At 40.4% G+C, this 24,227-nt stretch overlaps 3 protein-coding genes across 9 annotated transcripts; 1 reads left to right on the top strand and 2 right to left on the bottom strand.

The window, feature by feature from the left end:
• On the bottom strand, positions 1,282-7,440 carry LOC109727467 (clathrin interactor EPSIN 2-like). 3 transcript variants are annotated; one of them, XM_020257603.1, is made up of 14 exons: positions 7,143-7,440; positions 5,919-6,021; positions 5,757-5,808; positions 5,518-5,597; positions 5,362-5,440; positions 5,028-5,111; positions 4,759-4,904; positions 4,292-4,672; positions 3,962-4,003; positions 3,758-3,853; positions 3,497-3,678; positions 3,132-3,310; positions 2,237-3,035; positions 1,282-2,126 (listed from the first exon to the last, which is right to left on the bottom strand). In XM_020257603.1, the coding sequence occupies exons 2-14, from the start codon at positions 5,951-5,953 to the stop codon at positions 1,657-1,659; spliced, it is 2,625 nt and encodes an 874-aa protein (XP_020113192.1). In that variant the 5' UTR covers positions 5,954-6,021; positions 7,143-7,440; the 3' UTR covers positions 1,282-1,656. The 3 variants fall into 3 exon arrangements, with proteins under 3 accessions (XP_020113192.1, XP_020113190.1, XP_020113191.1); XM_020257601.1 differs by having other exon boundaries at positions 3,132-3,328; positions 7,143-7,439; XM_020257602.1 differs by having other exon boundaries at positions 3,132-3,328; positions 5,919-6,000; positions 7,195-7,439.
• LOC109727468 (clathrin interactor EPSIN 2-like) lies at positions 8,700-15,630 on the bottom strand. Of its 2 annotated transcripts, XM_020257604.1 has the most exons (14): positions 15,336-15,630; positions 14,165-14,249; positions 14,008-14,059; positions 13,770-13,849; positions 13,617-13,695; positions 13,285-13,368; positions 13,026-13,171; positions 12,563-12,943; positions 12,263-12,304; positions 12,042-12,137; positions 11,783-11,964; positions 10,492-10,688; positions 9,633-10,395; positions 8,700-9,522 (listed from the first exon to the last, which is right to left on the bottom strand). In XM_020257604.1, exons 2-14 carry the CDS (start codon positions 14,197-14,199, stop codon positions 9,077-9,079), a joined length of 2,583 nt encoding a protein of 860 aa, XP_020113193.1. In that variant the 5' UTR covers positions 14,200-14,249; positions 15,336-15,630; the 3' UTR covers positions 8,700-9,076. The 2 variants fall into 2 exon arrangements, with proteins under 2 accessions (XP_020113193.1, XP_020113194.1); XM_020257605.1 differs by lacking the exons at positions 14,165-14,249; positions 15,336-15,630 and having other exon boundaries at positions 13,995-14,015.
• Positions 19,029-23,795, top strand: LOC109727157 (GATA transcription factor 28-like). 4 transcript variants are annotated; one of them, XR_002220732.1, is made up of 8 exons: positions 19,029-19,464; positions 20,450-20,533; positions 20,613-20,737; positions 21,532-21,654; positions 21,865-21,973; positions 22,686-22,752; positions 23,023-23,257; positions 23,409-23,795. XR_002220732.1 is itself a non-coding variant. In XM_020257084.1 (7 exons), exons 1-6 carry the CDS (start codon positions 19,237-19,239, stop codon positions 22,746-22,748), a joined length of 732 nt encoding a protein of 243 aa, XP_020112673.1. In that variant the 5' UTR covers positions 19,029-19,236; the 3' UTR covers positions 22,749-22,752; positions 23,023-23,795. The 4 variants fall into 4 exon arrangements, 3 of the variants coding, with proteins under 3 accessions (XP_020112673.1, XP_020112676.1, XP_020112675.1); XM_020257084.1 differs by having other exon boundaries at positions 23,023-23,795; XM_020257087.1 differs by having other exon boundaries at positions 19,030-19,464; positions 21,865-21,970; positions 22,731-22,752; positions 23,023-23,795.

Here is a 24,227-nt window from a genome sequence, read left to right as displayed (position 1 = left end):
ATACCATATAAACAAGATCAATAATTTGATCTAAATTTTAATGTCATATCATCATATTTGTGAATTTTATTTTCAGCCGTTGATTTTGAGTGACATCTTCGATCACTCGGCAAATGATATCGAAAAATCGCAAAATTATTTCTAGCATACTTCAAATACTCTAGATCATTAGCGATTTGAATCCAACTCGAAAACAAAGTGGAAGCACGGAGCGCTCCGTGCTTCCGAAAGTACCCCAAACGCACTCATATATATATATATATATAGAGTTGAGCTATGATACTTTTACAAGTATCACCATTATGGTGCTATTAGGTTTTAAGCCATTGGATCTACTTTTTGATTATTAATAGCCCTTGGATTAAACACTATTCCACTTACCACCACCTACCATCATCATCTCAACCTCACATCTTTCCATCCAAGGGCTAAAAACACACAAGTATCACCCTCATGATACTTTTACAAGTATTCTAGCCCTACTCTCTCTCTCTATATATATATATATATATAGCTTTAGTGTCACTATCCTTTTTTTCTTTTCTATTTTTGGTTTTCCTTTGATTTCTATCTTGCTTTTACTCTGGAAAGGGAGATTTGATGAGCCACTTTGCCACTTCTATTCCTTTGGCAAATTGTTGGTTTTCTTAGAACGAACTCTTGGATCCTCCTCCGCATGAGGTCAGTGGCGTTGTGTCTAAAATTAGTTCACGAGGAGGCACACACGTACGTTGGCCAAATATTACATCAGAAGAAAGTGATCAGAGACCCTTTCTCTTGATTTCTTAGGCTGTTGGGAGTCGTGGCGTTCACACCCACGCAATGCAATTTCATTCGGTGGACTTGGCTTCCTATATGCATGCTCGGCACGCGGACAAATATTAATTCGGCCAGAGCTTGCAGTCATATATATATATATATATATAATTTAGCTACCATGCATCTGCGTGCATGTGCCGTCCCATTATTTTTATGACTCGCCCCTTAATTTGTTTGGTTTGAGTAGCTAAAATAATATATGGTAAAGATAGAATGCCCGTGTCCGCAGATATTAAAAATATTTATTTTGAGCTGCCATCTGGTTCGGAACTTGAATGAGGAGCGCCTAATTTTTGCTCTGTTCCTGCTAAATCTCTCGTCCATAAGGTTCTGAGATTCAGAAGAAAGCCATATAGATTTGGGCGTCGCACTATTGTTGCGCACTATTGCAGGGCCCATGCAAAACCGAAAAATTGAAGGCCCAATTTATGCGTGCCAAAAGAATACATTTTTGTGTCACCATTTGCAGTAAAGTATGCGAAAACTTTATTGTTTATCCAGCAAGCATGCTGTAACAAATAATTCGAGAAGAGTTCACAAAAACAGGCCAGGGGCCGATTTTCATCCACTACAACGACATAACATATGTCCGCAGGGTTGGGACCTCAACTCACATACATATCCGAGATTGTACTTGTGTAGCATCAGAAGGAATACTTGTGTCAGTAATGCATATCAATGGAGACATCCAGATCGAAAATGGATATCATGATCATGATTGAGACAACAAGGTGGTGAATACGGTAAAAACCCTCAACAATATACTAACATGGATCGGCGCACTTTTCAATCAACACCCCACTCTTCAAAATGATGACACCAAGACCATCACCTGATTTACCTATAACCACCGCCAAATGGCTGCTGTGAACCATAACCTGAGCTCATCATTGGATTGTAGCCTGCACCAGGCATTGCAGGTGCGCTAGGTGGCACCCCCGATGGCGGCCTCATAGGCATTCCTTGCCCCATGCCCATGCCCATCCCCATCCCCATCCCCATCCCCATCCCCGTGTTCGTTCCCATTCCCACACCCATAGGCTGATTCACGGTCCCACCATAACCGACCATTCCCATTCCCATTCCCATGCCCATCCCCATGCCTAGGCCAGAACCTACCATGGAATTTGGAGGAGGTGCCATGCCGCTAGAACCGACACGACCTATGCCTGAACCAGCTCCCATAGCTTTCCCCATTGTGACGGTAGAAGTCACTGGAGCAACGGAGCTTTTCTTCTCCTCTCTCTTTTCCTTTCGGTTGATGGAATCAAAGTCAACTCCAATATCAGCATGTGGATTGATTTTAGCTGAAAAAAGAGAACACTCCAGCATAAAAGACTCGGCAACGACAGAGACATAGATCCGGCTTCTGCCAAAGAATGATAGCAGCAAATAAGCATAAGGTGGAAGCACTTACGTCCGGAAATGTTCAGATTGACCAGGCCCCGGCTCAATGTGTCAGCCCAAACTGCTGATTTGGGCTCAAACTTCTTGGTAGGCTCAGTCTTAGCAGGTTGCAGAGCTGAAAGATTAGGACCTATTTCTAAGGAAACAGGAACCGAGGCGGTTGACTGCGGGAGAAGGTTCATATTAGATGGGAGTGTATTAGTCGGATTAACAGGATGAGTTGCATGTAAAGCAGGTGGCATAGTTTGTGAGCCAAAGGGAGCCGACGGCTTTGACTGCATAAGAAAACTCGGCTGATTTATCTGCATATTTGGAGGTCCCACAGGTTGGGCTCCCTGTGAGGGAAGTGTTCCTGTGAAGGGCTGTGGAACAAAGTTTGCTTGGCCTGGCTGAATACTTGTAGGCATTGTGGGTTGAGCTATTAAAGGGTTAAAAATTGTTGGCCCTAGCTGTTGAAAAGCAGTAGATGGAACATCAGTTCCATGCATAAGCATGGATGCTTGTGGCTCCACTAAAAATGGAGGACTTAGAGAGGAATCTTGTTGACCGAACGGAACACTGGGAGCATAAGTAAGACCACTGAGCGCATCACCAAAATCAAAGTTCGTGTGTTTTTCCATCTTGGGAGGCACAGGTGGTAGAGGCTCTCCTCCAGTTAAACCATTCAGCTGGAAAGGGCTGACAGGTGCCGGAGTCGGCTGCTGAGCTGGAAAATTTTCTTGACTAGCCATGAAAGGAGCATCTCCAAAAGGGTTATTATCGCTGGTACTCAGGAAAGGAGCATCTCCAAAAGGGTTATTATCGCTGGGCTGCATAAGAGAACAGAGAAGAAGATAAAAGATTGTTATGCTTGAATCGACAGGAAGATTATGACTGATAGATCTATTAGTGAGTTGACCCATTACCTGGCTCATTAAAGTAGATGTTGATGGCTGAGCCACAAAACTGCCTGTCCTAAAACCTGAATTTGCAGGAATTTCCGGCTCGGGAGGGGTATCGATAGGAGTGATAGGCATCAGAGCAAACGAATTAACAGGTTCTGTCACAGATAGTGATCCAAATAAATCCATTTCCAAGCTACTTGCTGCAGGAGGGGTGGTGGCTGATTACGAAGGCAGACAAAAGAAAAAAGAAAAGAAAAAAGAAAACGAAGATAGAGAAAGAATCAGTTCAATTCCCACTCCAACGCAGATATTTACACCATGGTAGCCAAACTCCAGCACAGCGCAATTCATGGAAGCACATAAGGGAAAGCCAGAATATGTAGTACCTGACACAGAACCTCGAGGATCAAACTCATCAAAACCATCAACTTCGTTAGCTTGAGGGAGTGCAGATTCTACAGCAGTAGCATTTTCTGATGTTTGAGCTGTAGGACCCGATGAAGAGCTTGATCTAGGAGCGGAGGGTGAAGTATCCTTTGGTGCGGTAGTTGATATATTCCCTCCAATTCTTGATTAAAAATATTGTCAAACAAGGCAATTTGTATACTAATTGGTCCAGTATGTTCAAGGAGCAAGAAAATAATTACCTTTCTTCATCCAGTTGATTTTGGGCCTCCCCAATGGCTTCTTCGTAGCTGGGAGGGGCACCAACATTCTGCTCTGAAGGCTTTCGTTCCAGTCGACTGATAATAATATTACATTGGAAGGGCAGCAATGTGAAAAACCTTAGCACATTACTTTCAGAAATGAAAAAAAGGTAGTTATGCAATCCAAGGAAATTCAAGATTCACCTTTCTTCGTGAGGAGGGTCGGCATGCCTGCCACCATCACTTCTGCAGAAAAAGTAGCAGTCAAGTATACTCAGAGCATAGATCATATGCAACCTTATGTTCATGATAACACACAAAAAGAAGATTAGCTTAAGAAAGAAATATCTAATCAAAACCCAAATAAGTAAAATTGCACGCAACAATCAAATACATGTAAAAGTAAAGGGTTACCTACTTGAGAGAGACTTGATACAATCATGCAAAAAAATCATTCCTCAACACTGACTTAGAAGTAATAAAGGAAGCAAGAAGAATTAACAGCAAGCAAAATCAGCAGGACCGAGAGCATACCGACGAGAATAGCGGTCTTCGTCATCATGGGAACGGTCTTTGTTGTGATCAGAGCTCTTGTTTCTTGACCCATATGAATAGTCATCATTGCCACAGGCTCCTCGGTATTCATCTGCCCTGCAGTTACCCTCTCTTCCATAATGTTCATCTGTATCCCTAGCATAACGGTCTCCATCACGATAATACGAATCTCCACTGTCTCCATATCTATCATCATCCCTGTAACCCCATTCTCTTTCCCTTCCATAACCATTCCGTTCATCCTCCTTACCACCGTAACGATTTTCGTAGCGATCATCGTCATAGCGGTCACCATCGCTGCCTGCACCAGAATAGGTACTAGCCCTATTTGTTCCACCCGTTGAAAATGTACTGCGGTACCTACAGAATAAAATAAAAGAAAATTATTATAGGTGAAGAACAAGTCATACAGACGGTTCTTTTTTTAATACAAAGAGCATACTCACTTGTCCCTAGTTGTAACTGCTTTCTGTCGAACTTCCTGTATTCTTTCTTTATCATTAACTAGAGAAACAAGGCTTAGAGATTTCCTTCGAATGTTACTCCCCTGGTCCCGCCCGCTAGAGTCAATATACTGGAAGTCGGATAAGGCCTGACATACATACAGTAATGCACTCCATCAGTAATAATGATTTGCACGTGATACCCATGGTTGCAGAAATTTGAAGCCAAGTAATATCAAGTAAATCAAGAACAAAATGATAAGCATCTCAACTGATATCTGGTAAGCATGCTCCCTGATATTATCAATCACACGCTCAGATCCATGGGCAACTAGGTAGTCCAGGACAGCCAATGCCTACAGACCAATACAAAAAGGAAGATTGTCAAATTACATAGGACTTTCCAAAAACACTCAATTAGGTAGCGCCAACCACCCAATAGGAATTGGAAGACCATAATGTTATACAGGACTTCATGAAAAACACTTCATAATTTTAGTAACAGTTCATAAGCATAACAGAATAAGTATATCTTGCACTTCCATGTTCTCAACTATTGCACATTTACCATGATAGATGGGATCAAAGAAAAGAAAAGCAAAGCACCTTATAAACATGACGCCAATTTTTCCCACTATCGTTGATCCTCTTCCATATCACATTCATAATCATCAGGTATTCATGACTGCACAATTGCTTAACAGTCTTAGTACCATATACTGCAAAATTGTATAATGTAGTAAAACGTGATAGTAATATTACTAGTTTAGTGTTGCCTGGGCAATTTCCGCAAGAAGCGATCCATGTGGGCCCCACGGTTCATTGCTCGTAGCATCAAGAATCTAATGAAGATAAGCCACCAAAAAAAGGAAAAGGACCCATGTTAAATGCGTGACATTGAGATAAATGCTAGAAGTGGCACATTGCGAGCAATAAGAGTGGAAATGGAAAAATCAAAAACAGACAAAGGCATGCAAGATAGTAAAACTCCACGAATCTACCTTCTGCTCTATTCCAGGAACCTTCAGGACCTTTTTGTTCACCTCTCTCTTACTGCAGCACACAGTATCCGGTTTACATTAGTTAAACATCTCTTATATTAACAGAGTCTATGTTGCATGAGAAAAGGAGAAATAGGAGATCTCTGTAAAGGAAGCTAATACATGTCACGGACGGTTTGACCGAACACTTTCTTCATGTTTCCCCCACAAGCAGTCTTCTGTAGTTCTGTTCAGTGCCTACCTCCTGCAAAGAAGTCAGAGGATCCTGCAGTTTGACAATATAAAGATGGAATCAAGAGGTAAAACACTACAAGAAGCTGGTAGAGCTAGTGACGAGGTGTTGTCTCCTGCACACGAACAACGGGCTAAAATACACAATGAAAAGGAGTCATTTCTAGGAAGAAAGCTCAATAGATGTTGCTACTGTACAACAAGAACCGACATAGAACGACTAATCTAAAGCATATCTAAGGGTGGGAAGAATATTCACAAGTGCTGAAATGATAAAACGAGATAATGCTAATAGGTGCCTATCAATAAAAGTAGGACAGGCTATAATTGTTCAAGATCAGGCAGTAGCCGTGAGAAATAAAAGAAATCCTAAAATAATAACTAGCACAGTGCAGACACAACATATAGAAAATTGTGTGGGCACACATCACACATCTGCATTGCCCTCCAAAATCAAAATTTCAATTGCCAACAAGATACCAAATCACGAGTGTTCGTTCGCGGGAGCAACCAATTACGAAGCTGGTAGGGGACATTTACGTATTATTACGATAGAGACAGAGATGCGTAAAGCTACTTGAATTCTGCCTTTTCGACGTCTCCAAATAATAACAACAACACTGCACCAGCGTATGTATATCTGAATGATACACCAGAGGAGCAAACGCGAAAAACGCAACCTCAAACTGACCGAATGGCAATAAGGAGCAGCACGCTAGCGCGGACATAGCATGAAAATGAATGCATTTGGAGAGGAGAGGAGAACGCGGTCCCAAACTCGGCCTGAAATCTGCTCCTCAGGTCAACAAAAGAAAGGCAAGGCAATCTGGGAACACGAGTAAGCAATGCAAAGTTGCAAAATCTAGAATGAGAAACTCTGCCGAAATGGAAGTCCTTTAACAACATAGCGTTCAGATCTCTCCCATCCGAACGCCCGAGCAGATTACGATAACGGCCATTCAGCGAACACGCAGCTCGAAATGTGACAAATATATCAATGCACATGAAAGAGAAACGAGGACGAGGGGGAGCGAAACAAGGATCGAAACGAAAACAGGAGATACAGAGGGCTAGATGGAGATTTAGACGGATATAATAGAGCGAGCGAGATGAATGGGAAGAGCGAGGAACGATCGAACGAATCCACCGACCTACCTGAGGAGAAGAAGGCGAAGGAGAAAGAGAGAGAAATTTGTGAATCTCTGACTCTGTCTGATCGGCGAAGAGCTCCGGCGAGGAGGAAGCCGTGGTCGACACGTCGTCAAAGGAAATCCCCGGAATCTCTCTCTCTCTCTCTCTCTCTCTCTCTCTCTCCTTCTTTCCACCGCTCCTGTGCTCGATGGACAGAAAATAGCAGAGGCGGAAACACGCTGGATCTCCTCCTGTACTTTGACGACGAGTTATTACCTGCACCCGGTGTAGCGTATCAACTCACCACATCCTATTACTATTATTACTATATATAAGAAAACAAAAGAATACTCATTTTATAGATTTAAAAAAAAAAAACGAAAAAAATTAGCCAAGTGTGGTACAGCTCCAAAAATTGGAGAGCGATACACAAATTCAATTATTGAGAAACTTAATATTCAAAATTTATGTCTTTAAATATATACTACTCTTTGAATATCACGAAGCGTACATAATTTAAAAACTTCGGCCTTACGAAATTTAACTAAAAGAATACTATATTGTATAAACTTTCAATTCTGTTAAAATTCAGAAAAATAAAATAAAAAGGGATGAGAGGTCTCTGCTCGTGCCGGCTGAGATGGGATTTGGGTGTCTATTCTTTTCCAGATAATTACGGTTGGCACTACATTAATTTTTTTCTTTTTTTCTGTTCTTTTTTGTTGGTCTTCCACCCTCCGCAGTTCTTCTGTTTCTTTTGCTCGACAACCATGTGCTTACTTTTATATAAAACATAAAATTATGAGCTTAACAACTCATGTCGTCGTGATACTTTTTTAGCTTCTTTAACCAACTGTGTGGTTTGCAGAGAGGAGACAACTTGATGACATTTATTATTTGACATTAAAAAAAAAAAAATGCGGGAACGCTACGGGGATGCTATGACCGGCCACTAACTCATTTCTCTTCTCTACACTAATCGTACGCTCTGCTGTTCGACACCAACCGACGACTTTTTTAATTTCCGCGCAGCTGGAATTTCCGAAGAGCTGATCCAGCGGTAGCTCAGAAATAGTCTTAGACTTGAACAAAGCCCAATCTTACTCCGTAGAACCAAGGGGAAACAGGCGGACAGATGATCTCAAAAACTCAAGAAAGCAGGTTATAAATGTGTGATCGAACTCCAAATACCGATCTAGAACAGCAATTTTTAAAAGAAAAAAAATGAAAAGAAATGTTTTGCCCCCATCTTTTATATTCAGGTAGTTGAATTCTGTATATATAGCATGAGAACTAGCTCGATTGATGAATTAAGGACGCATATTTAAAATCAATTTGACCGGCAGCACCACGGGACACTACTGCATAGTCAAGCAACCGTGCCACGCCAAGCCATCTCTATAAATCAAGAAGATGCAGCTGTCACAGCTAGACAAGCTGCACAACATCAAACAAACAAATCAGATCGGCAGACGCCCATCTTAGATATGCGAGAAGACATCCAATTTTATCTAAACCAAATGAGAAAAGAGGCTATACTCATGTATGCGCCATCACAACCAAGAAGAATACATTTCGGTCTTACCGTTTGCAGTAAAGAATATCAATTCTTTATTGTCTATCCAGCGAGCATGCTGCAACAAATAATAAGCCAATAGTTCACAAAAACAGCCAAAGGCTGATTATCATCCATTACAACAACATATCGGAGGTCCGCAGCATCCAGACCTCAATCTGATACAACTGGAAAGTTGTACTTGTGTAGTACCAGCAGGACTGCTTGTATCAATTACACGTATCAATAAACACATCCAGATCCAACTTGGATATCACGATCATGATTGAGATAACAAGCTACTGGATACAGTAAGACAGCTGAACAAATCCTAACACCAGTTCAATTTTCTATCAACAATCCCATATTCCACAATATCTTGATAACAAGACTATCACCTGATTCACCGATACCCACTGCCAAACGGCTGCTGTGCACCATAACCCGAGCTCATCATTGGATTGTAGCCTGCACCAGGCATTGCAGGCCGGCTAGGTGGCATCCCAGTTGGTGGCCTCATAGGCATTCCTTGACCCATGCCCATATTCATCCCCATACCCATCCCCATTCCCATGTTCATTCCCATTCCCATGGCCATCGGCTGATTCACAGTCCCACCATAACCACCCATTCCCATGCCCATCCCCATGCCAGAACCTACCATGGCGTTTGGAGGGGGTGCCATGCTGCCAGCAACAGCACGACCTATGCCCGAACCAGCTCCCATAGCTTTCCCCATTGTGACCGTAGATGTCACAGGAGCAGTGGAGCTTTTCTTCTCCTCTCTCTTTTCCTTTCGGTTGATGGAATCAAAGTCAACTCCAATGTCAGCATGTGGATTGATTTTAGCTGAAAAAAGAAAACACACCAGCATAAAAGACTCAGCAACAATAGAGACATAGATCCGGCTTCTGCCAAAGAATGATAGCAGCAAATAAGCAGAAGGTGGAAGCACTTACGTCCAGAAATGTTCAGATTGACCAGGCCCCGGCTCAATGTGTCAGCCCAAACTGCCGATTTGGGTTCAAACTTCTTGGTAGGCTCAGTCTTAGCAGGTTGCAGAGATGAAAGATTAGGACCTATTTCCTCAGAAACAGGAGCCGAGGCGGCTGACTGTGGGAGGAGGTTCATATTAGATGGGAGTGTATTAGTCGGATTAACTGGCTGAGTTGCATGTAAAGCAGGTGGCGTAGGTTGTGAGCCGAAGGGAGCCGACGGATTTGACTGCATAAGAGAACTCGACTGATTTATGTGCATATTTGGAGGTGCTGCAGGTTGAGCTCCCTGTGAGGGAAGTGTTCCTGTGAAGGGCTGCGGAACAAAGCTTGTTTGACCTGGCTGAATACTTGTAGGCATTGCAGGTTGAGCTATTAAAGGGTTAAAAGTTGTTGGCCCTGGCTGCTGAAAAGCAGTAGATGGAACATCAGTTCCATGCATAAGCATAGATGCTTGTGGCTCCACCAAAAATGGAGGACACGGAGAGGAGTCTTGTTGACCGAATGGAACACTGGGAGCATAAGTAAGACCGCCGAGCGCATCACCAAAATCAAAGTTCGTGTGTGTTTCCATCTTGGGAGGCATAGATGGTAGAGGCTCACCACCTCCAGTTAAACCATTCGGCTGGAAAGGGCTGACAGGTGCCGGAGTTGGCTGCTGAGCTAGCAAATTTTCTTGAGGAATAGCCAGGAAAGGAGCATCTCCAAAAGGGTTATTATTGCTGGGCTGCATAAGAGAACAGAGAATAAGATAAAAGATTGTTATGCTTGCATCGATGGGAAGATTATGAATGATAGATTGATTAGTGAGTTGACCCATAACCTCATTCATTGCAGTAGATGCTGATGGCTGAGCCACAAAATTGCTGGTCCCAAAACCCGAATTTGCAGGAATTTCAGGCTCGGGAGAAGTATCAATAGTAGTGATAGGCACCAGAGCTAATGAATTAACAGTATCTGTGGCAGATAGTGAACCAAATAAATCCATTTCCAAGCTACTCGCTGCAGGTTGGGTGGTGGCTGATCACAAAGGCGGACAAAAAGGAAAAAAAAAAAGAAATGGGAGGGGTGGGAAGAAGAAGAAAAGAGAAGAGAGATCGAATCAGTTCAATTTGCACTCATAGATATTGATTTATGGAATCTAACCAACAGAACAATAGTTCACACATTTCAGAGTACAGTAATACAAAACCTTAATGTCTCAGATCTTCTAATCTCAGTAACTAAGCTAACCCCAATCACAAACAGTAATCCTATTCCTTGATTCACGAATATTACTCTTTTATGTTTATTGGTCAATTTCACTATCATGGGAAAATCATTATCATCAGTCTCACACTTCATTGATGAGAGCTTCAATATTCATTTTTTTTTCTAATTATGATGGTTAGGAAAAAAGAAAAAAGTCCCTCCTTACTGAAGCATATCACACTGAATGAAACATTTCAATCAGTTCGATCATATGCAATTCCTATGGCTTAACCAATGTTAAGTATCTCGTGGTGCATCATTCCTGGAACTAGACAAATATTACAACTCCAACACAGAAAATTTACTAGCCTAGACAATATATTTTCAGACTCTTTTTTTGGCAAGTAATTCAAAAACTCAACAAACTTTAATAGGCTTATTTCTGTAAGATTTTAAGTGTTATATATGGGCATGAAGGGCTAGCATACGCTTACTTCTACCAATCAGGAAAAAAATAAAGTGTAATTACCATAGTTGTTGAATAAGCATACCAGATTGAGCTTAGTTTAGTCTATATACAAGTGTCTATAAGTTCAGGCAATCCACACAGTACTAGCAGGTTCAAATAAGGAAAGTTGATGAGACACTACATATTTTCCCAATTTGCCAGAATTGCTCAAACATTGTTATAACACAACAAAACTCTCGCATGACAATTGGAAGCTGAAATTACGAAGTCCGACAAACTAATCAAAACATCTAAAATCTCAATTTACTACATCAACAATGTTGGATTAGCAACCAACTTATTTAACATTGAATACTTTTGTCCACAAAATTTACACATTTTAAAACGAAAAGCGAAACTCAAGATGCATAGGAAGCTATGGCGACAAATAAAGGATAGAAAGACTATGCAGTACCTGACACAGGACCTCGAGGATCAAACTCATCAAAACCGTCACCCCCATTATTTTCCGCGAGTGGTTTTTCAACAGGGGTAACATTTTCTGTGGCTTGAGCTGGAGGACCTGAGGAAGAACTTGATCTAGGTGCAGTGGGTGAAGTAACCTTTGGGGCAGAAGCTGACGAAGTCCCTCCATTTCTTGAATGGAAATTTTGTCAGACAAGGCAATTGCACAATTATCAGTCCAATATGTTCAAGGACCATGAAATAATTACCTTTCTTCATTCATTTGATTTTGAGTCACCCCAATGGCTTCTTCGTAGCTGGGTGGTGCATCGACACTCTGCTTTGAAAGCTTTTGTTCCAGTCGACTGTAATCAATTATCATATCGGAATGGCAGTTACGCAATAGAACTTAAAAAATTACTTGAAAAATAAAATAAAGATAGTTACGTAGTCCAAGAAATTTCAAAGTTCAAGAAATTTCAAAGTTCACCTTTCATCCTGAGGAGGGTCATCATGTTTGCCACCATCACTTCTGCAGCAAAATTAACAATCAAAATACTTAGATCATAGATCATATTCAACAATATGTAAAATTGAGAAAGAAATATCTATCGAGCTTCAAATAAGTAAAGTTGCAAGCAACAATCAAATAAAGGTAAAAGTGAAAAAATAGATCACACTACTCCAGAAAGATTTTTTGTTACATCCATACAACCTAACGCCGAGTTAGAAAGTGCTAAAGGAAATAAAAAATTTAACAATGGAAAGATGACAAGGACTGAGAGCATACCGAGAAGAATAGCGGTCATCATCATCATGAGAACGGTCTCTGTCACGATCAAAGCTCCTGTTTCTTGACCCATATGAATAGTCATCATTGCCACGGGCTCCTCGGTATTCATCTGCCCTGTAGTTACTCTCTCTTCCATAACGTTCATCTGTATCCCTAGCATAACGGTCTCCATCACGATAATACGAATCTCCACCCCCTCCATATCTATCATCATCCCTGTAACCCCATTCTCTTTCCCTTCCATTACCATTCCGTTCATCATCCCTACCACCATAACGATTTTCGTAGCGATCATCGTCATAACGGTCACCATAGCCACCTGCACCAGAATAGGAGCTAGGCCTATTTGTTCCACCCGTTGAAAATGTACTGCGGTACCTATAGAATAAAAAATGAAAATAATTATACATGAAGAACAAATCGCACAGACAGTTCTTTTTACTACAAAGAGCATACTCACTTGTCCCTAGTTGCGACTGCTTTTTGTCTAACTTCCTGTATTCTTTCTTTATCATTAACTAGAGAAACAAGGCTTTGAGATTTCCTTCGAACATTACTCCCCTGGTCCCGCCCGCTAGAGTCAATATACTGGAAGTCCGATAAGGTCTGACATATTGTAATGCACTCCATCAGTAATAATGCTTTGCACGTGATACCCATGGTTGCAGAAAATGAAGCAAAGTAGTATCAAGTAAATCAATAACAAAATAATACTTAACCGATATTTGGTAAGAATGCTCCCTGATATCATCAATCACACGCTCAGAACCATGAGCAACTAGGTAATCCAAGACAGTCAATGCCTACAAACCAATATGAAAAGGAAGATTGCCAAATTATATAGGACTTTACAAAAACACTCAATTAGGTAGTGCCAGCCACCCGATAGAAATTGAAATACTATAGTGTTATATAGGACTTCATACAAAGCACAATGATTTTAGTAAAAGTTTATAAGCATAACTGAGTAAGTATATCTTGCACTTCCACATTCCCAAGTATTGCATATTTACCAGGATAGATAGGATCAAAAAAAAGAAAAGCACAGCACCTTATAAACATGACGCCAATTTTTTCCGGTATCGTTGATCCTCTTCCATATCACATTCATAATAATCTGGTATTCATGACTGCACATTGCTTAACTCTCTTAGTATCATACTGCAAAATTGCATAATGTAGTAAAATGTGATAGTAAAATTACTAATTTCGTGTTGCTTGGGCAATATCCGCGAGAAGTGATCCATGCGGGCCCCATGGTTCATTGCTTGTAGCATCAAGAATCTAATGGAGATAAACCATCAAAAAAGGAAAAGGACCCATATTAAATGGGTGACATTGAGATAACTGCTAGTAGTGGCACATTGAGAGCAATTAAAGTGAAAATGGAAAAAATCTAAACAGACAAAGACATGCATGAGAATTTTACTCCGCGAATCTACCTTCTGCTCTATTCCAGGAACCTTCAGGACCTTCTTATTCACCTCTCTCTTACTACAGAACGACAAAGCCAATTTACATTAATCAAATATCTCTCATAAATAGCCTATGTGTATGAGAAGAAGAAATAAGACTTTTGTATGTAAAAGAAGCCAATACATGTCGCGGACAGTTTGATCAAATGCTTTCTTCATGCTTCCGGCACTAGCAGCCTTCTGTATTTCTGCTCAGTGGCGCCCGCCTCCTGCAAAGAAATCAGATAATACTACATTTTGACAATAAAACAAATGAATCAAGAGGAGAAACAATAGACGATGCTGGTAGAGCCACCTTATGTAAAAGGTGTTGTTCCCGCATGTAAAAATAAAATAAAATAAGGCAGGCAGTGTTAAATAGAAAAAAATAAAATAATTTATATATATATATATATATACACACACAAAAAAAAAGAACAAGATACAGTATTTAAAAGAAAGCTCAAAGTAGATGCTGCTAAATGCTAACCTATATTAGGAATTGACAAAGAATGACTCATCCCAGCATATCAAATAAAAAAAAGAAATAGAAATAAAGCCTCAATAAGTCTCCAAGACCAAGTGGTAGTCATGAGATATAAAAGTAAACCACAAATATTATTAATTAAAACATTAAAACATTAAATGTTGAAGGCAGTGCGGATAAACATCTGGATTACCCTCCAAAATCAAAGTAACAATTCTGAATAAGATACAAATGATGAGTATCATTCAAGGAAGCTCAATTATGAAACTTCTGGGGCATAGTTACGTGATTACTATAATTATAGCGATATGTGGGCTTCAGAACTGCTAGTTTTTCCCCTTTTTCTGCATCCGAAGCCAATGTAAAGATGAAATAACAAAGTAAGAAGAGAAAATACAACCTCAAATTGACAAAACGCCCAGAAAGGAGCCCTATTCTGAGATAGGATATGAGATCAATGGTTCTACACAAAGATGTGATAGACGGAACTATAACTTGTCAACAATTTCTACAAACTCGGAGAAAGAGAAAACAAAATAAAAAAGGGAAAAAACTACATTCACAGGAGATAAAGGCCCGAATAAATGGAGAAAACTAAATCTATTCAAAGTATGCATAATCTGGGAAACTCGAATGAGCAGATTCAGATCTCTCATCCGACTGTAAACAACCAACGATCTAACAAACATTTAGCACCACACAGCTCAGAGATGGTAGAGCCCAAATGTATAAACATACACATGAACGGAGAAATCAAAACAGGGAGAATTACGAGCGAGATCAAAATCAAAGCGCCAGATCTGGGAAGAGAAGGAAGGATAGAACCAACCTGAACAGAGATTTGTGAATCTGCCAAAGAAGGAGCGTAGATCTCGATCAGGAAATTGAAGGATTGTCGATCGAGAGATCGAGGAAGAGAGCGCGCGCCCGAGAGGGAGGGGCTGCAGATCGGATGATGAGAGTCCGCTCGGGATCGGGAAGAGCTCCTCTTCCTCTTCCTCTTCCTCTTCCTCCGCTGCCACCGAGAAAGCGGAAGACACGTCGAGGAAACCAGCGAGGACTCAAACCCCCCTCTTTCTCGCGGTCGATGGAGAGACAGCGAGAAAGAGAAAGAGGTGGAAAAACAAAAAAAAAAAAAAAAAAAGGAAAAGCGAGGGGGAGGCGAGGGTACCGGCACGTGTCGGTTAAATGGGCACAGAATAGATTCTTTCCCAGATAATTACGGCGTTATTTAGTGTTATTATTATTGTTATTATTACCATCATTATTATTACTGTAAAGTTTAATTCTCTTTCGCTGTGGATGTTAGACAAAGTCGGAGGCAGCCAATGACCACCCCACCTCTTTCGACCTTTCCGGGCCCCTTCCTCCGCGGTCATAATTATATATATATTTTTTTATTTTTTATCTTTTTTTCTAGGAGTCAATATTTTTTTTTTTTGGACAATCAACCAACACATTCATAGCATGCGTGCTTGTTATATAAAAAGCCAAAAAAAAAAAACTACAATAAATATTTATTTTTATTATTTATTATTTATTTTTTTAAAAAAAATCTAACGTATTTGGCTTCAATCTACCCCACACAAAAATTTATTATAAAAAAATAATAATAAAATATTAATTCGTCTTTCATATTTTTAATTTAATTTTTATATTATTTATTTTATGTCAAACGCATATTAGAAGAACTTCAGATTTCATATTTATATAAATAAATATTCAATCTATTTATTTTAAGTTAACTTTTTTAATTCATTTATATAAAGAATAAATTTAATTTATTTAAATATTTGTTTTAATCTGAATTTTATTTTAAATAAAAAATAGGCCTTCGTCCTATCTATGCATGCAGTCACCTTTATTATTATTCAAGAAAAATTTTTCAGCGGTTCAACATTGCAGAATTTGACTTTGTAAAATTTTTTTCAATTTATAAATTTTAAGAGAGAAATCAATTATAGACAGCTGAATTTTTGAGGGAGAGAAAAAAACAACAGGGATCAAAGATGGCTTAGAAATAAAGCTAAGACCGTGCGAAGCAGGGAAGGGAATATTGGAACCCACCTGCCAATCAGCTCACGGAGAGGAGGGGGAGGAGACGAACCGGATGTTACGGAAGACCTCTTCAACTTCAACTTAATAAATACGGCAGTTATCCAGCTGGAAGGCTAATTTTTATTATAAAATTTAATAATCAAATAAAAACAAAAAAAAAACAGACCTTTGAATTGCTGATAAAAGGCAACATAATTATTTCAACAAAAAGGAAAACGCGATTATTCCTGCCGATGAAGTTACAAGCATTGTGATTATATAATATACTTATTTGTCGGTTCTGCTTTCACTGTTTATTCTGATTTTTTTTAAAATAAAATATTTAATACTCTAAAACTTTACTATAGCGAAAAGTAAAAGTATAATTTTTGAAATCTAAAATAGTATGTAGCTTATAATCTTGCATTCAAAATGAAAAGAAGAAAAAAGAAAAAATCTTCCCAATTATCCTTTCCGGTCGGTATAATTATACTTGGTTAATAATAACATCTTGGTTCGAATTCTAATTGATTAACGCAAGTGATAAAAGACTTGATGATTGATACTTGAGATTTTAAATTCAAATTCTAATGGATTTATATTTTTAACTAAATTTATTTTTAAAAACATATACGAAGCGGATAGCATACCATTTTTTTCTAAGGAAAAAAAAAACATCTCAATTCAGGTGATTACAGTAATTCCTGCTTGAGATGTTCTCTCAAGTCTCACGAGGGATTACACTCGCCAGCTACAGAGGTGGGGGGGGGTTGGTTGATGTGGGTCACATTTCCTGGCATGGCCGTTGACACGTCCCACCGATGGATGAACGACTCGAACGACGAAGAGAAATGCACTCTGCACCAACCATCTACAGCGCCATCCGTCCTCACACCAAGTGGGCCGGACTGAGTGGAAACCGGTTCGGGTTGAAAAGATCCGAGACATTTTCTGGCATCTAATTAGCAGTAATGGTGATATAGCTAGATGAGTGGGCTCGATCGAGCAGCGGACCTTCCTTCTTCTCTCTGTCTCCCCCTCTCGATGGTTTTTACCCATCTTCCGGTCCCCATCATCCCATGCGTACCGCCACTACATTGTCACCCACTTGGCTGCATCTACAAGATTCCGAGAACTAATTTAGCTAAGCAACATACAAGAAGGAAACTCAATTCACCTCGCTCCCGCGCGCGCCCATCAATAGGCAGTAACCACTCTCTGTTTCCTTACTTTGTGTTATCAGCCAGATACGAGAGCTCGCGGGTTAGAAGAAACCCGATCCATGCATGTGTCACGAGGACTTCTCAGATAATTAACCAACAAATTAAGAGAAGAGATTATCAAGTAGCCATAGAAAGCAATTTAGCTATGACGGCATGGATCGATCATCTGCCGGCAATCGTAAGTCACAAGCATACATGTATATATGTATATATACACCTTAAAAGAACCTGAAGATCAGATTTAAGTTTTCCTGATGTGTATTTATGACGATCTTGTGATTTAAGTTTCACCACCCGTACGAGTAAGTCCAGAGCCCAAGCTCATTGAGTAACGGGATTAAGATAAATCATTTATTAGAACATGCTTCACCACCAAATTCATGTGGATTCGGCGAAACTTGCTAGTGTCCGTGCCGATATAATGATATATCTCCAATGTTAATGTTGTCACCGGCGCCGCAAGTCGTAACGAATCCGCCGTCGTCACATTCGGATTCGTCACCGGCTTTAACATAAGAATGTAAAACGGGCAGAGCAGCCCACCTGATCGTCCAGGCCCAATTTTGTTTTAGGCGCAGGCTTAGGCCGTGCCGGACCGAGGGTGTGGCCTGTGGCCTATACAAGCCCAGCCTGCTAGTCTGACACGGCGCAACCCTGTTCAGGCTTTGGGGTTGTTGGGACTTGAGGCCTTGTGAGAAGGCCCGTTAGGCCCTTCTGACCTTCTTCCGAGGGTGGTCTAGGGGCCCAAGTAATTTTGTTAAAATTTATTTGTAATTCTTTTTAATATAAATTTAGTATTATTTTTTACCAAAATATTTGAAGTAAGTATTTTGATCCTTTATTTTTTTTTTTAAAAAAAAATTTATTTATTTTTTTTAAGAAATAAAATTTAAAAATAAAAAATTTTAAAAAAGTAAAGTGCTGGCCCAGCATGGCGCTATCAGTGCGGTGCGGACCGGGGACAGTGCTGGGCTGGAGATTCGGGCAGTGCTGGGCTGGAGATTCGAGAAATTCAGCCAGACACCGCCCGTTCTGAATTTGGAGCCCGGCCATGGCGGGCCCGGTACCGCCCATTTAGGCCCAGATGAATGTGAGCGGTGCCCGTGCAGATTACGCCCTATTGAGGCCTCCATATGGGGCTTAGCCAGGTCCACGTCATCGACCGTGCTCCACGTAGGCGCGCCTTTTACGGGGGGCAAAATCGCGTTCGACTACGACTCGCGCGAGGACCCTATTCGTGCGGGGCCAGCCGTCGCTCTTTCCTTCTCCTATATATATACACGCGCCGTACGCCGCGCACCACATATCCTTCTTCACCCTCACCCCCTCGCTTCTTTCCTTTTCCCTCTCCCCAGTTCTCTCCGTCTCTCTCAGCAGGGCGCTCGCGCGCGCTCTCTCTCTCTTTCTTAAACAGAAAGAAAATTAGGGTTAGGGTTTAAAGAGGAGTTCTTCGTACGCTACCGCCGAGCAATGTACCGAGGCGACGACCCCTTCATGCAACCGCCGCATCTCCCGGGGGAGATCGTCGTCGACAACGACGGCGGAGGGGGAGAAGAAGCGCTGTCCTACGCCGGCACGACGGCGGAGCAGCTCTTTCACTTTCAGCCGCAGCAGCAGCAGCAGCCGCCGCCGTCCAACCAGCTCGCTCTCTCCTTCCAGGGAGAGTTTTACGTGTTCGATTCCGTCCCCCCGGAGAAGGTCCAAAATCGCCTCTTTCCATTCGCCTTTTTATTGGCCTAATATAGAAAAATTAACTTGCATGTTTGCACATCTTCATGCGAATTATTTTTTTTTTTTTTTTTTTTTTTTGTGATTTCGTGTCGATTTCATGTTCATGCAGCCGGTCAATTTTACGGGAGTTTTACAGATTCATGAACTGTGTTTTACTTCCCACCAAAAAAAGAAAAAAAAAAGTCTAGTAATTCGTTTTTTTTTTTTTTGCATGTGGTTCTTGGGCGGTTTTCTAGTGATTGAACCACTTATATTAAGCGAATGAAGGAGAAGAATAGGGAGATAAAGCAACTATAGATAATTATGCTACTTTTTACTGCAAAAAAGAAAAGGAAAAAAGGAACTATGCTACGTACATGGTTGTTACCTACTCTAAAAAGACCCCACAATAGAGTACTTTGGAGCTTATTCGGCAGAAAATTGTGGTAAAAGGTTTAAAAAATGAATTAGATTGATTTACTTCCTATGCCTTTTTGTAACACTCTAGACAGAATTATTCCACAAGGACAGGGAAGTATCTGACAAGGATGAGAAGTGTTTTGTCGGTAACATGGGTATTCAGTTTAGTGTTTCGAATTCTCAGCAAAGTCCTTATCCATGAGAAACTCTTTTCTCCCTTATTTGTATTACCTAGGTTAAGAGATTGCCTTTGAAACAATGATGCTTTTGACTTGTTCTGTTTCTATGGTCAAACTTATGAATAGATTAGCCACTAAATATGAAAGGCTGGCAATATTTTGGAAGTTTCTCATCTTTTAAGTCATCTTCTTTTAAGTGCATTTGTCTGCAAAGTGGCTCAGATGATGATACTGTAATGAGTCACAGAGTAGTGGCTTGTAAACTTGCTTGTACTTTTATTGTCCTGTTTACTTTCTTGCTCTTATGCAGGCATCTTTTAAGCTAGCGACATGCATTTCAAACTACATCTTTGACCATCCGTTATATTCGACAGGTTCAAGCAGTATTGTTATTATTGAATGGGCAAGAATTACCATCTGATGTTGCTGGCATGGCAGCACCCAAGCCAAATAATGTGGTATTGTCTAGTATTTGTTCTGGTTTACACAGCAATTTATTGTTGTCTCTTTTTTTTAACCTCTCTTTACCATCGGCAGAGTGGTGTACCACAACCCACGAATGCTCATAGGCTTGCTTCTCTAATGCGCTACAAGGAAAAGAGGAAAAACCTAAATTTTGATAAGAGAGTACTCTATACTGTCCGAAAGGAAGTTGCTTCAAGGTACGCTAAATCTACATCAATACAACAATTTAAGTTACTACTTAGATGACCCAGTGACCAATTTTGTGGCCTTATGTTGCAATGCATTTATAATGCTGATTGATGCTGCTGGAATATGAAATTCATGTGCTTCACTTGACCTTAATTTTGCCATAATATGCTGTTTAATTGCCTTTTAAACCTATAGCTTGATTTTATGATTCTTTACATAAGTATCTTTCTTGGTGGCCCTCCAAATTTTATGATTCTTTACCAGTATCTTTCTCGATGGCACTCCTGTTGTTGGTAATTAGCAATTTTTTCCCATGGCTTGCTTTGTAGGCTACTTTATGTAACTTAGCCAAGCAGGCATACTCCAATCACGCTGGTTGAGAAGATGACTGATTTTGCTTGTCTCTACTGTGGAGGCAGCAAAGGCCTATTATCGCTCCTATATTTGATTTAGATTATTTCATGATAAGCCTTGATATGATGTGCTGATCACATAACATTGTGAAGCCATCCTTTGTACATCTTCTGCCTTCTGTATTTGGGAACTACTTACTGTTCCTGTCTTCCAACGAACAAACTGTCTGAAATGGGAGTTTCAGAGAGTTAGCGGTCATCTATTTAGAGACGTGAGAGGATTTTGATATAATTGTTACCGGCTTAAAAGGAGTGCTGCCGACTGTAATTCATACCTACCCATGAAACTATCGGATCTAAAACTTGGTCAAAGGAAAACTCCATTCATGGTTACCTTTGGATATATACTTTTTGCTGATCCTCTATTTATTTTTGTGTGAATTATGTAGGATGAAGCGTAATAAAGGTCAGTTTGCATCATCTAAGTCGAACTCACCTGAATCCGATGCAACCTCCTTAAATTGTGATCCTAATCTTGGAATCTGTCAAGAGGAGACAAGCCAGCCAGCTATGTAAGTACTTCATCCTTCACTGTGGGAACATGTTTTGTTTAGTGACTTGAACATTCCTGTGCTGCACTATTAAGATAAACTATCTTGGGACAGCGTTTGTTTGCATTTGTGATGTGAAAGAAACGGATTCTCTCAGTTTCTTTTTCACATTCTTATTTTCAGAAAAGTTGCTGTAATGTGTAGTTACTAATTGTGCAAAAATCTAAGCAGCTGCTTGAACTGTCAAACGAGGGAAGAGTCTACACCTATGATGCGTCGTGGACCAGCTGGACCGAGATCACTTTGCAATGCTTGCGGGTTGATGTGGGCAAACAAGGTTGCTTCTTCATTTATCTCCATCATCTTAATTTAATTTATATCCTTGAAATTTCTAATCAAATGCCCATCCTGTCCTACTGTATTCAGTAAAGCTAACTTGGAAATGCTGCTAGTTTCTCTAAGATGTGCAAACATCAGGAAGCCTTTAGAAATCAGAAACATTAATCCTATAAGTGCTTAATTTATTGTCTGCCATATAAATCGGTGTGTGCTATACCGTCATGTCTTGTCCTCGTGGAGTTCACAGAGCGCTTCTTTTGGGCCACTGTTATTTAGTCGAAAAGTATTGCTAGAGGCATAACATAGAAGGTCCCTCCAATTGCAGCTGAATGACTCGCAGTCTGTTTAGCCTGTTTTTGCACTGTATGCATGAAGCGGGGCCAACAGAACTGTTTGACGCCCTTTTACGTGCTTGTGTTTGCATGAAGGGTCTATTCGCAATTTTATGGGTGGAGGACTTTTGGCAGTTCTTAAGGGGCCACTTGCTGCATTTCGTCCAAGAGCAAGGCCCAGCAGACCCTCAACATATTTGCATGCTAGCAAATTAGTTGCTCCACTGTTTGGACTTGAAAAAGATACTGCTATATGGTGTAGGGAAGCCTTGTTCATAGCGTTGTCAGTTTCTCTTCTTGTAGGTCCATTAAGGCTTCTGTCCGGTCGCTGAAGTATATGCCTAGGCATCCTAACTCTTATACAATGTTTTTAACTGGCAGGGGATGCTAAGAAGTCTAACACAGGTTTCTACTTCTGGAATGCAGGGAGAGGAATCCAGTTGAACAGGTAAGAGGTTGTCTATTCTCAACAGGTTGCAACCCTTCATGCCTAGTTTGGGAATGTGATAGCAGCGCACCCACTTTAATGCCTTTTGAAGCATTTTCAGTTTTTACCGAGCCTGTTAAGCATCAAAGCAGGTGAGCATGGCAGCCACATTCCCAAAATAGGCTTTAGTAGTGGCATGACACAATTATTAGCAGATAAGGTTGTAATGCATCTATCTTTCATTTCCTACTTTTTTGTTAATGTCACTGAATTAGAAGATTGGTTTTCCAGGTCTTTGAAGGGGCATATATGCACATTACTATGGATAAAAAATAGTGTTACTTCAGATTTCATGGAAGTAAAGGCTCATCTCTGACTATTATTTCCATCTGAAATAGTTACATATCTAGCAATCAAAGGTGGTCTCTGTTCATATCAATAATGTACAGTCAAAAGTCTTACTTATTCTACTCCATTTTGCAACAGCAATTTATTTACGCAGAATATGGTGGTTTTATGGACTCTAGTAAGTGGCTTTTCTGCTTTTAGTGCTGATTATCGTACGCTCTTATTGCTACAAAATGTTGCAGCATAAGATCGTGGCTTCAATATCACCATTTTTTTTTAGCTTTTGATGCTTCTTTCTTGGTTTTTTTTTTTTGTGTTTGGGGTAAAAGGGCGCTAACAGCGCCAGTCAAGTGTGTGAATATTCGGAGGGGCATGACACCGCATCTTTAGTCCCATACTGCTTCAGCAAGAGATGCCACAGCCGTAACTCTATTATATAAAATCATGAGGGTGCCCAAAGGGACCCCGCAGCTGCGGGGTGGACACAAAGCGAACTATTCTTTCACCTTTTACTAGAGAATACCGTGTGCCCGCAACATAAAAGCAGCATATCCTCTCTTTGGAGGGTCTTTTCCTTTAGAGGAATTGGTCCTAACAATTTGAAAATAAAAGAACTTTCAAGTTGTATTAGGCACTGTTGTTGTGCTAACTATCATTTGTGTTACATGACAGTGAAATTAGGTCTGAGGTCTACCCAGATGTGGTTCTTGTTGGTATTTGGCTTGTCTAAAAGTCCGATTTATCTCTGGTGGTCTGCTCTGTGGAACAATCTCTATCTACTTTTAAGTCTAAAACTTTTGCTATATTGGAAGCTGGGAAGGAAACTTTTGCTGCTACAAAAGATGTTAGATCTTTCTACCAGTTGCTTACTGAAACAGCGCTGCGACAGCAATAATCAAACTACGCATGCCACGCCTGTTGTGCTTCCAACTTAATAATATCCAGCACAACACCTTATCACAGATAAGCCAAAACACCTATCGTATGATACCAGAGCACCTATGTTTGGATCATATAGCACGACACTACTTCTGTGTGTCGATATATTATGTGATGTGTATAAAAGATATTGCATCAGACCAGAGCCAGAAAGAGTGAGGAGTGCCATTGGATCTTTATAGTCTCAGATTTACCAGACTAAACAAAAA

Source organism: Ananas comosus, linkage group 22, assembly GCF_001540865.1.
Source record: "Ananas comosus cultivar F153 linkage group 22, ASM154086v1, whole genome shotgun sequence".
Classification (NCBI taxonomy): Eukaryota; Viridiplantae; Streptophyta; class Magnoliopsida; order Poales; family Bromeliaceae; genus Ananas; species Ananas comosus.
The sequence above is the reverse complement of the archived record's forward strand: the minus strand, read 5'-3'. Positions and strand labels throughout refer to the sequence as shown.

Bases quoted from the DNA above. Each gene is read 5' to 3' on its own strand.
- LOC109727467 (XM_020257601.1), bottom strand. From the start codon at position 5,953: ATGAAGAAAGTGTTCGGTCAAACCGTCCGTGACAT. The intron at 4,004-4,291 runs GTATGCTCTCGG...CTTTTTCTGCAG, and splicing joins GAAGACCGCTATTCTCGTCG to AAGTGATGGTGGCAGGCATG. The intron at 3,679-3,757 runs GTAATTATTTTC...TTTTTAATCAAG, and splicing joins AATCAACTGGATGAAGAAAG to AATTGGAGGGAATATATCAA.
- LOC109727468 (XM_020257604.1), bottom strand. From the start codon at position 14,199: ATGAAGAAAGCATTTGATCAAACTGTCCGCGACAT. The intron at 12,944-13,025 runs GTGAGTATGCTC...TTTATTCTATAG, and splicing joins GCAGTCGCAACTAGGGACAA to GTACCGCAGTACATTTTCAA. The intron at 10,689-11,782 runs GTACTGCATAGT...CTTTGTGATCAG, and splicing joins TCCTCGAGGTCCTGTGTCAG to CCACCACCCAACCTGCAGCG.
- LOC109727157 (XM_020257084.1), top strand. From the start codon at position 19,237: ATGTACCGAGGCGACGACCCCTTCATGCAACCGCCGCATCTCCCGGGG. The intron at 20,534-20,612 runs GTATTGTCTAGT...TACCATCGGCAG, and splicing joins CACCCAAGCCAAATAATGTG to AGTGGTGTACCACAACCCAC. The intron at 20,738-21,531 runs GTACGCTAAATC...TGAATTATGTAG, and splicing joins CGAAAGGAAGTTGCTTCAAG to GATGAAGCGTAATAAAGGTC.